The 12,233-nt window shown below is 41.6% G+C and overlaps 1 protein-coding gene across 1 annotated transcript in view; it reads right to left on the bottom strand.

The window, feature by feature from the left end:
* LOC107716223 (E3 ubiquitin-protein ligase HUWE1-like) overlaps positions 1-12,233 on the bottom strand; it is a 64,896-nt gene that overhangs the window by 7,195 nt on the left and 45,468 nt on the right. The window contains exons 59-71 of the mRNA XM_016522604.1: positions 10,531-10,576; positions 8,373-8,723; positions 7,876-8,086; positions 6,921-7,045; positions 6,615-6,838; positions 6,132-6,526; positions 4,715-5,378; positions 3,768-4,452; positions 3,020-3,114; positions 2,749-2,905; positions 2,371-2,503; positions 1,440-1,645; positions 1,038-1,282 (exon numbers count right to left, since the gene is read on the bottom strand). Coding sequence (XP_016378090.1) covers positions 1,038-1,282; positions 1,440-1,645; positions 2,371-2,503; positions 2,749-2,905; positions 3,020-3,114; positions 3,768-4,452; positions 4,715-5,378; positions 6,132-6,526; positions 6,615-6,838; positions 6,921-7,045; positions 7,876-8,086; positions 8,373-8,723; positions 10,531-10,576 — 3,537 coding nt within the window. The remainder of the gene's footprint in view (positions 1-1,037; positions 1,283-1,439; positions 1,646-2,370; positions 2,504-2,748; positions 2,906-3,019; positions 3,115-3,767; positions 4,453-4,714; positions 5,379-6,131; positions 6,527-6,614; positions 6,839-6,920; positions 7,046-7,875; positions 8,087-8,372; positions 8,724-10,530; positions 10,577-12,233) is intronic.

The following is a 12,233-nucleotide window of genomic DNA, read 5'->3' as shown; positions in this document are numbered from 1 at the left end:
GGTGGTCGCGGAGGAAATACATCACCTTCGCTATAGGGCTGCAACAACTAATCGATAAAATTGATTATTATCGATTATGAAAATCATCGACAACGATTATCATTATCGATTAATCGGGTCTGCCCACAGTGCACGTCCAACGGAGTTTACATACTTGTCCAACTTCAGTCGGTCGCGTCAAATTAAAGCACTGAATTACTTATTTCTATGGACAAAATGCATCTAAAGTAGTGGAGGAAACAGAATGAGATGCTGCAGGAGAGTTACGTGATCCAAGCTACCCAAAATGTGAGAATTCTTTATTTTAAGCTTTAAGCTAATGCATTAGCGTAATGGCTTGCCCTGTCAGGCGCTTTAACAGATGCGTGTACGCGCGTCCTCAGCGCAAAAAAACTTTCAGTTAACGGTCATATCCTTATGTATAAATGTCACAAATTCACGCGAGCATTTCCATTTTTGCATAAAGGTCCGTCCTGACAGTCTGTGTTAAATTTTAATCTTTACTGAATGAGAGCCAGCGCGTTTATTGTGCTGAAATATCTGTTGTTGAAAGTTAAATTAAGGTTTAAAGGTCAACATGCATTGCGCATATTTTATGAGAGTAGGAACATAAACCTGGCATTGTATATACTACGAATATTGTTGGCTCTTCAACAAATTGCTTTTGTTCCTTTTTTGTTGTTGCTTTGGATAAAAGCACCTTCTGAATACATGTAAATGCAGTAAAAACATGAATACATTTTACGGTGTTTTACTTCTTATATTAAACATAGAAATACACATCTAAAATAAAGATATAAAAAGAATATTGTCAGATTACTACAAAATTTTTCAGCTATTTCACCCTGCCCTGTGTGTAATACGGTGCAATATGTCCTTCAAAAAAATGGATTGTAACTTTACTAAAATAAGTCAGTAATAAGCGATAAGTCAGATAACATTACTAAGAAATTCTCAGGATGTTATGAAAATGGGTGCGTGTGAGGGTCAGTACAGTCAGTAGCAGTCTGCCTGCTGTCAGTGCGGCCCATGCTAACCGTGACTGCGCTGGCCGTGCCAGCAGGGGGGTTGTTGGTTGCAGAGGTACTGGGGGCAGACGATCCAGCCACAGCAGCGGATGCAGCAGCAGCGGAAGAGGATGCGGATGAAGAGGGTGGGGGTGCCTGCTGTAGACGGCGTGCCCTCTGCCCCTCTCTCACCATCTGAATGATGGCGTCCGCTTCAGCCTCTAGCTGACGGACCGCAGCCTGGATACTGCTGGCCGAGCCCAGACTGGTCGAACCTGGAGACAAATGGAGAATAAATTGAGAGAGACCTGTGAACATAAAATAAGCTGTCTATATCGCTCAATGGGAGAAGCGACTCGAAGCTTCATAAGAAGCATAGACATGTTCTTAAAGGACTAGAGGACGCCTCTGTGTTAAAAGACAGTGACTTACTCAGTCTTCCTCCTGTCTGCTTAGCTTTCTTGTTAGCGCGCCGTGTGTCTTCTCTAAGCTGGATGATGACCTGCAGCACGCGCAGGAAAAACTTCTGCGTGGAGGTCTTGGACGTGAGCGAGCTCATGCAGGGCAGCTGCAGCTCACGACCACCTAACGTGCGCTTCTGAGCAGCCACAATCACCACACTCTCTGACCCGTCAAATCTGTAATTCATGTACACCCAAGGAGAAGGACAAGTACTGTTAATGTAAAGAACATTTTATGCAGATGGGAGATAAAGTAGTGAAATAGTCTGGAGAAAATGTGAATTTTTTGTCAATTTTTACTCATTTATCAAAAGCTTTTATTACCGTTAACCACACTAAATGGAATTTGAACCAACCTAACTGCAGCCAGCTTAAGTCTAGAGGCTACTGTACAACAGTTTAGGGTCATTAAGTTTTTTTTTTTTATAAAGAAATTAACTTATTTAACAAAGAAACATTTAACTGATCAAACGTGACAGTAAAGACATTTATGTTACAAAATAATTTCAAACTTTCTATTCATCAAAGAATCCTGTCAAATGTATCAAAGTTTTCACAGAAATTTTAAGCAGCACAACTTTTTTCAGCATTGATCATAAGAAATGTTTCTTGAACACCAAATCAGCATATTAGAATGATTTCTGAAGGACTGAAGACTAGAGAAATTACTGCTGAGAATTTAGATTTGCCAGAAATAAATTACATTTTAAAATATTTTATAATAGAAAAGTTATTTTAAATTGTAATTAATAATATTTCACAATAATGCTGTATTTTTAATCAAATTAAGTCAGTTTATAATAATAGATAATAATAGTCTTTACAGACCTTCAAAAAAATAAAAAAACAACAACAATTAAGCCGATCCCTAACAGTAACGTAGGTTGAAACTCTGTCCTCACCTGCTGGTCATCTTGCCCTTTAGGCGTGTGGTGATGGATGGGTCCTCATGAGAAGCTTCAGGAGACTGAGCATCAGCACGTGCTCTTCTCTGCTGCTCCAGGTTATACTCCCTCAACTCTGCCAATAAAGTGCCTAAAAACCAGAGAAGATGCAAAAGAGAAGGATTAAGTTTTAATTTTTGCAAACTATGCTGCAAAACAGGTTATTTGCCAACCTTCATGGTGGTGACAACACAATCATGAGTAAATTAGCATATGCCTGGTCGTCTACATATAATACATATTCACTATTGAGCACCTTAACCTACCGTAATGAGCAACCATACAGAAATCTTCTAAAGTATTGTTCCAAAAAAAGTGTAGTAACGTAGTACTGACCAATTTGTTTGCAGAGGGTGTATCCGAGGTGACGCGCCCCACTGAGTAGAAGTCTTAGTACAGTGTCTCGGGTCAGTGCATCCCCTCTGGACAGCTGCAACAGGATGTTGGCCGCGTCCTCCAGACCTTCCTCCGAACATGAGTGGGATGTCAGCACCTGGACACAAACCACAGGAGGTAACTAATCCAACTGCTGAGCTGGGTCAAAAGAGCCCAGGGTTAGGATAACCAGACATGGGGTGACATATGTGCGTGCACCATCATTAAATACCTCCACAGAGAGTTGCAGCTGTTTCTCTGTTAGTCCAGCAGAGGCCAGTTTAGTTTCAATGTCAGTGCTGCTCACTGCTGCCTTCTGTTTTCCTGCTAAAATAATGAGGTATAACGATGTGATTTAAACATTGTATTGCCAGCAGCCCAAACACAATTGACTAGTCAATCATCAGCATTATACAAAATTATTTGACTTCAGAATAACCTGAACTGATCCAGCACCAAGCTGGATATCTTCCATATAAATCTGTGTGTTTTTTTCAGTTAGTTCTCACTTTTCATTGCGCATGATAAATTTGAACTGAAATACATTAAAGCAGTAAGCCTCAAAATACCGTGGTTTACAGTGATTTTAGAACTGGTAAGGAGTGTTGTTAGGCACAATGCAGAGCGGAAAAAAGAATTGCTTATTTAATTTCTATATTTTAATGTATTTATCCTATGTTTGTAATCTTTTTTACTGACTGTTTACTTCAATAATTCAATATTTTTTAACTGTTTGATGACATTTTACTTTCATTAGCTAGCCTAATATTAATTTCTGCCGTGTTAGCAAAATTGGTATTGAGCATTGTGAATTATCAAACGTATAGATTATTTTACAAAAGCTTCAAACATGGCTCAGCCAAACGTAAGCAAGAGCTGGAACTATCCATTTTAATTAGGATTTTATCTCAGTGGAGACTGTTATAACACAAATCAGCAGGTATTTATTCATGTTTTCAAACGCTCTGAGAGAGACTCACCAGCAATACTGCCGGAGGGGGTGGTGCTGCTTGCAACAACAGATACCATAGTGGGTGGTTGAGAGAGCGTCGGGCCCACTGAGCCCTGCGCTGTGCCCGTACCTGCCACTGCTGAGATGGTCCCTGACCCCGCTGTGGTTTGAGTGGCAGGTGCAGAGGGTGTGGCAGTTGGGGCCTGAGGCACTGGGTGGCTGGCTGGAACCTCCGTGGCCTTGTTGTCAGGCAGAGCGATGGAGATCAAAGAGAGCAGACGGAGTAGTTTCTCAGTAAGAAGGGAACTACGGCGGATCACTGGGTGGGAGAGCATGTTCATCAGCTGGCCCAGCGGAGAAGCCTCGAGGCTCAACAGAGCCCCCTCTGTCTCACCAGCACCCCCTAGAGGCACAGTCTTCATGGAGGCCTTGCCTTTACGGCTCACATTCATGTTGTCCAGCTTGACCAGGAGATCCCAGAAATCAGTGGAGATGCCCAGGGACTGTGGTGTAACTGTGCAGCCACTCAGGGAATTGTGGGTAGAAGGGAGATTACTCAGGGTAGCTGAGGAGTTGCTCTGGCTGGTGCCACCTGACCGGCAGCTTCCACTGGCAGTCGGTATTGAGCTGGCACAAAGACGAGTGTCCAACTCTGATGAGGACGACGATAGGGGATCTTTACAGCGCTGCTGAGTGAAGTGACTGGGAAATACCTAGAAGAAATAAGAGCGAGAGAAGCAAGACTTAAAAACAATAAATGCACTTTAATCTGTACACAATACATTGTGTATTGCTTTATTGCATTTAATGCTTAAATTTCTTTTTGTCATGAAACTTGTTTTTAAGAGGACAACACTTAAGTTTCTGTTACTTAATTCAATACCATGGTAACACCATATAATTTGAATTTGATGTCACACATGCCTACTGCACTGACAAATGATGAGTGCCCTTTAGCTAAAGGTGCTCTAGTACCTTGGCCAGTTGGATGAGGGTATCCAGTACATGTCGACATACAACCGGAGCAGCCTGGGGGTGGATGTGAACAGTTGATCCACCTCCTCCCCCTGCACATGCCACTCCCATTCCTGACACTCCACCTCCGAGCCCTCCTGAGCTCATGCCCGCGCCTGCTGAATGCTTCTCTGCGTGTTTCCTGCCTGACGCCCGCTGGATCTGAAAGATATTGGTCCTGCATCCCAAAGCTGCGTCCATTGAAACAGACAGCCAGGAGAGCTGACTGGAACTACGTGATTCCACTCTGTTCAACAGCTCCAGAGAGGAGGAGGAGGACGATGATGAAGAGGCTACAGCTGCCTGCGGGGATGAAGTGGAACCCTTTCCTCCACTGGATGAGCCCTGGCTTAGTGAGCGCTTACCACGGGACTCCTCCAGGCGTGCAGTCTCCAGGCAGAGCTCGCTCTCGCTGCTACGCTGCAGGATAGACAAGAGGCTGCGGATGACCCAGCCACGTGTCTGAGAGTGGTAGCACAAGTTACGCAGCACTCTGTGGAGGCGGCTGGTATTGAGCTTTGGCTCGTCCACAAAAAGCAGCACTAGAAGACAGGACAAGGCCTCATGGTCCAATAAAAGACGCCCCCGCAGACGAAGGAGAGAATCGACATTAGAGCTAGAGGGCCTAGATTTAAAAATGAACAAAAGATTAATTAGAGTTTTTAAATGTAACTGTCCACAAACAAATACTGCTTTCATCAGGGCTTCACTCATATTTGCAATTTAAAATAGGTGTGCAAACTGAAAACTGTATTTAGGAGCATGTGCTTTTAATAAAATTCCCTGCAGGTCCTTAAAAGTCTAAAAAAATCTGTTTTATTAAATTTAAGATAAAAAAAATCTTAAATGGTATAACTAATGTCAATTAAAATTTTAAAAGGTCTTAAATTTGGGGATAGAAAAATCAGGAATCACAATATGGTCTAACGTGTAAATTAAACTTCATGAGGCTGTGGCTGAAATCAATGTGAGTACTGTACATTCAAAGTCAAAACACAGCACTGTTGCGGTTCACACAATCTATTTGTGAATTTTGACGTTTGCTTAATTGTGTTTATTTTGTAATTTGTTGTAGGTTGCAAGAGTGCATATTTTATCTCCGTCATCTTTTTATATGAGTAGCCGGTAAAGCATAGACATTTTTATTATTGACTTTTAGGTTACACAAACTGTCTATGGCAATTAATTCTAAGTAAACTCTAGCAGTTTTTGTCTGGGCTGCCCTATCACAGGAAGACTAAGAACATCATTTAACACACTATTCAATATTTATAGAGAGAATTACTATTTACTATTATCAGCACAATAATCTGTTCATTAAAGTTTAATGTGCTTGTAATTTTTTCAAGCATCAAGCCCTTTTCATTGTCACACTCACCGGCTGTGATTGGCACTCCCTCCCATTTGAAAAGTCCCTCCTCTTTGCACAGCCAATCGAGTGTATTGTACCCCACGGTTGCCACCGAGACGGCTTGTGAAGGCGGGTGAGCGTAGGATGGCGGACAGGGCTGAGGAAGAACTGTGACCGAACAACCGCTCATGCATCAGTTGTCTCTGTCTGGCCTCCTGTTCCCTTCGCAGTGCTGCAGCTTCTGCTGCAATATCTGGAGGCATGACCGCCAGCACGCTATCCTCCATGTCCTCCAAAACAGATCGCCGCAACTCAGAGGGCAGGGTCTGGATGAACGTGACAGGGTCCAGAGGTTGATCGCCCTGTGGGGGTTGCTGGGATAACTCTCGACGCTGCTGCTCCGCCCGCTGCTGGGCCAAGACCTGATAGCATTAGAAAACATTCAAGTTTTGAAGATTTTTTTCTGTTTAGAAAAGTTATTTAAAATATCTCTGCAATTGTTACTCATACCTCTTCCTGTATTGCAGGTGGCAGAGCAGCTAGGAATTCTGGGCTGACCTCAGTAAGCCCTGGCCCGCCTCCCAGCACAGTGTTAGCTGACGATGCCAATGTAGAGGTGACAGGAGGCCGAGAAGGAGGTCTGATTCCCAGCTGGTTCTGCAGCACCTCCCGACGGATGTCTTCAGGCAGTGCTGCCAAGAAAGATGGGTCCACACCTTCTGGCAGACTGATGCCTGCAAGGAAGTGACAAAAACATGTGATTCAAAGTTGAGGTATGGCTCTATATCCATCATCAATCTAAGCTGAAACACCAACCTGCCAGAGGGTCCTCTTCTTCATTGCTGGTGGATGGGAGGGGCTCCTCCTGGATGGCCTGCGATTGGCTATCAGCACTGTCACTCCGAGGCACGGTCTCACCAGGAGATGAAACAGAAGTTGAACTGAAATAAAGATTATAATATGGTAAGAATTCAATAGTCATACAAAACTAAGTACATTATTCTTATTGACAGTATAAAATTATGCTTTTAAAGGAACTTCACATTGCCTAACGTTTTGGCTTTATAAAGTGTACTAATTGGGGAAGTCGTGGTCTAATGGTTAGAGAGTCGGACTCGTAACCCAAGGTTGCGGGTTCGAGTCTCGTACCGGCAGGGATTGTAGGTGGGGGGGGTGAATGTACAGCGCTCTCTCCCACCTTCAATACGGTGAGGTGCCCTTGAGCAAGGCACCGAATCCCCAACTGCTCCCTGGGCGCCGCAGCATAAATGGGTGCCCACTGCTCCGGGTGTGTGTTCACGGTGTGTGTGTGTTCACTGCTGTGTGTGTGCACTTTGGATGGGATAAATGCAGAGCACTAATTCCGAGTATGGGTCACCATACTTGGCCACATGTCACGTCACTTTAATTGAACTGAACTGAACATTGACAGACACTTTTACTCATCTATTAAAAGTAAATGTAAAAATTAAAGAGTAAATTTACCTTTAAATGCAAATGGAAGAAAGCTTCTAACAGGTGACTGGCTGACAATTTAACCAATATTTAACCATTTGAGACCATCATCATTGGCCAATACAGACCTTTAGGCCTTTTGTTAGCTCCAAATCCTACAACCTTGCCAACAGATGTGTATTGTTCTCAGATATTTTTTTTGTGAATTTTAAAGATAAAGACACTTCTTTTAAAACAAACAAACAAAAAAGAATGCAATAATAGCCGATCCCTACTCATCTATTTATATATGAAGTACTGTGGTCCAAATACTCACCCTGTTTCTGCATCTGTTTGCCTGTCTGTGAGGCCACTGTCACCACTTCCTGACAGTTCCTGAGACATGTGATTGGGTGGAGTGGAGCTGGCAGCTGGCTCTTCCTGCGTTCCTGAGGCGGGACTGCTTGTATCCATGGGTGAACCCTCAAGCTGAGACACACCCACTGGCACAGGCTCTGAACTTTCAGCTATATCTGGACTGAGAGAAGCTGAGAAAGAGAGAGAAAAAAGCAGGAAAAAAAAAAAAACTCAACTCATGTTCGCAACTGACAAACAAATACGCAATACAAAAGGCAGGGGAAAGTACATGCAGTAGTTGCATGTAGAATGCAGTGGGATCATACAACAATTTTGACAAAGACTCAGCCTCTTCACAGATAATTTAGCTGTTGCATTTTTAAATTAGAATAAGGAGAAGAATTCACTGTGATGTGAATGTCACTACACCAAACCAGTGTGTAAAATCTAATTTTACAGGATACAAAGTTAATCTACCTTCCCCGACTGCATCCAATGCTCCTCCTCTCTCACCAATAGTGGGTGCAGGTGACATCTCCATCTGAGATGCTTCTGCCTCACAATTCAGCCTATCAGGTGCTGAGAGCTGGGGAAGCCCCACCCCTGCCAAGGCTCCGTGAGAGTCAGGATTGGAGTCAGCCAGCAGCAGCTCTGTGATTGGCTGGTGCACCTGCTGACTGATGGCTGTTTCCAGAGAGACGAGGGCTTGCTCGTGTGGGGCAGGGGTGGTTGGGGTGACTTCTCCTGATGGGGGTGCTGTGAGGAAACCCTCAGAGGTGCGAGAAGGGTCCAGACAGGACGACACCCCACTCTGGGCCTGTTCTCCTTCTGACCAGATAACAGAATGAAAAGAAATGAGTATTGTGGACATGATCAGTTAAGATAAACATAATAAATGACACTGTAGCTCAGTTGTAGAAGGAAATGAAAAGGCAGGGCATGTGATTGAGGGTCTGCAGTGAGGAAGGCAGTAAATTGTATAGTTATCTCCTTCAAGGGCCACACTATACTGATCCCCAACAACAACACAACTTACTACCTCACCACAACACAGCGACTGTGGCCTCATCCAACTGGAGATGGTAACTACCTTCAAACATTTTACAGCCAAAGGCAAAAAAAAAAAATAAATAAATAAACGTAGAGTGTTTATATTGACAGTAGTGTGATGAATGCAATTCATGTAGATGTAAACCTACAAATAATTGAGCAGTTGCCTAGAAACGATTGATTGAGTAACTAATTGTTGCATAGCAGCAGTTGCCGCAGCGATGGAGATAGGCAGGAAGATTATCCAGCTGTTGAAGCGGTTACCGTGGGAAAGACAGTAGACTGTATAGTTATCTCCCAGATCTGGTGTGATCCTAAAACTATACAAACTACTACCTCATCCCACAGCCCACAGCAGAACTCATCCAGAACCCTGGTTCTTCACTATGAAATATGTGAGTAAATTTTCACATTTCAGAAACAAAACACTGTTTGATTTGCATTTTTTGTGCTCAATGAAATGGCAATTAACAAAAACATGCACTAAAAACACTAGCTATTAACTTTCAATTCTGTAAAAATACAAACATGCAACGTTCTTACCCGCAGCATTCTCTCCAGCTCCATTGACTGTTCCAAGCCCAGAGCCCTGTGGGAAATAAAAACAATTCATCCACCCTTACTGTGAAATTAACATTGAATTAAGGATGTGGCCTGTGTCCTGACTAATACCCATGGTCCTGTTATAAATCAATACTGATTGAATTCAATCCAAAAATCACAGTAATGTATACACAGAAATATATATTTTTTTCACATTATACAACAAATTCATAATGAATGATAAAGAGTTGCATCAGCACAATAACAGCTGCTTCACATTAAAGCTGCAGTCCATAACTTTTTTGGTTAAAAATTATCCGAAATCAATATTTGAGCAAGTACATAACCAGCCAGTGTTCGAAACTATTGCCTTACTTTAGCCCGATTCACAACGGTCAGCTTATAATAATGTTTTCCAATTTGAGTGGTACGGGTAGGTTTTTGCGTGAAATTCGAGCATGCCGCTGCGTCATTACGTCACTTCTGTAAACATAAAGAAGTTGTCCTGGCTACTAGGTTATCGCCTTTTCTCACAGCAGCTGGAATAATTAAATGTATCATTTTGATGGCGGCTTGTAATCCAGAAGGGATTATGTGTTTATGAAATACATGTGACTAAATTATATTCCAGTTTTAAATGTGCATCTGATTACAGATGGAAACGATTGATTGAGTAACTAATTGTTGCATAGCAGCAGTTGCCGCAGCGATGGAGATAGGCAGGAAGATTATCCAGCTGTTGAAGCGGTTACCGTGGGAAAGACAGTAGACTGTATAGTTATCTCCCAGATCTGGTGTGATCCTAAAACTATACAAACTACTACCTCATCCCACAGCCCACAGCAGAACTCATCCAGAACCCTGGTTCTTCACTATGAAATATGTGAGTAAATTTTCACATTTCAGAAACAAAACACTGTTTGATTTGCATTTTTTTGTGCTCAATGAAAAAGCAATTAACAAAAACATGCACTACAACACTAACTATCAACATCAAATTCTGTAAAAAAAAAATAAAAATACAAACATGCAATGCTCTTACCTGCAGCGTTCTCTCCAGCTCCATTGACTGTTCCAAGCCCAGAGCCCTGTGGGAAATAAAAACAATTCATCCACCCTTACTGTGAAATTAACATTGAATTAAGGATGTGGCCTGTGTCCTGGCTAATACCCATGGTCCTGTTATAAATCAATACTGATTGAATTCAATCCAAAAATCACAGTAATGTATACACAGAAATATATATTTTTTTCACATTATACAACAAATTCATAATGAATGATAAAGAGTTGCATCAGCACAATAACAGCTGCTTCACATTAAAGCTGCAGTCCATAACTTTTTTGGTTAAAAATGATCCGAAATCAATATTTGAGCAAGTACATAACCAGCCAGTGTTCGAAACTATTGCCTTACTTTAGCCCGATTCACAACGGTCAGCTTATAATAATGTTTTCCAATTTGAGTGGTACGGGTAGGTTTTTGCGTGAAATTCGAGCATGCCGCTGCGTCATTACGTCACTTCTGTAAACATAAAGAAGTTGTCCTGGCTACTAGGTTATCGCCTTTTCTCACAGCAGCTGGAATAATTAAATGTATCATTTTGATGGCGGCTTGTAATCCAGAAAGGATTATGTGTTTATGAAACGCATGTGAATGCAGCAAAAATGTGTATAGATGACACTCTGTTATTTATTTATGTTAATGATTGTTCTAAATATTCTGTATTTTTCTTTGTACTTTGATACTTTAAATGTGAAATTAAAACCGCCAGTAGGTGGCAGCAAGTCACTGTTAATAAGTGAGTCATTGCGATTGAACCGAATCATTTAAACGGTTGATTCATTCAGGAACAAAACGCTGTCATGTTGCTCAAAGACGCAAAACAGCGCTGTGGCTTTGTTTGGAATTATTTTTGTTGGCGAAATAGTGCAAAAACAGGCAATATGGTGTCTAAAACGTAAGTCTCTTAATAAAACTTCTAGTTTATTGAACTGTTGTAAAAAATCAATATCACATTTGTATATGGTAATTTTTGGAAAAAAAAGGCACTCTACCGTGTGAAACTGATTAACTATAAGAAGTGGTATAAATATACACATTTTCTGCCCCAATGTCTTGAATTTGTGATCATTCTGAATGTATTTTAATAGACTGAATCATGCAGTGAAAGAAGGCACTGTAAATGCACACGCGCACTAGACTTAACGTAATGCGTGCACTCGGTAGGTGTTTTGAATGTGTTTTTGCGTCGTGAGTATATTGAGCAAAATAGCTCACTTGTCATGGTGTTACTTAACTATATCATGTTATGAATGAACTAAACATTGTGAATTTTTACCTCATTGTGTTTCTTCTGAGTTTGTGTGCTGTTACGCTCATTTGTTCTGAAGTCTCTCACAAAAGAGACAGAGTGAGCCTCAGCGCGACCTTGTATTCTGTAAACTTACTGCAATTCTCTCCAATGACGCAGTAACTTACCACGAGGAAGAAAAAAAATCTTCGGTCTGTCCAATGATTGTAAACAGTCATTAGGTCCGTCAGACTGAAGATATTTTAGCGGTAATGAGACCAAAAATAATTAAGACCCATCGAATCCGAATTTAAGACATTAAGACTTTTTAAGGCCTTATATTAGGAAAACGTTATTTAAGACATTTTAAGACTTTTTAAGGACACCCTGTATTAGTTCTTGTTTTAAGCATAAACTCACTTCATTTTGTTCAGTTTCTCAGAAAACAAAA

This window comes from Sinocyclocheilus rhinocerous, unplaced genomic scaffold (genome assembly GCF_001515625.1).
Source record: "Sinocyclocheilus rhinocerous isolate Xijiao unplaced genomic scaffold, SAMN03320098_v1.1 scaffold148, whole genome shotgun sequence".
NCBI classification, from domain to species: domain Eukaryota; kingdom Metazoa; phylum Chordata; class Actinopteri; order Cypriniformes; family Cyprinidae; genus Sinocyclocheilus; species Sinocyclocheilus rhinocerous.
This window is presented reverse-complemented; position numbering and strand designations above follow the sequence as displayed.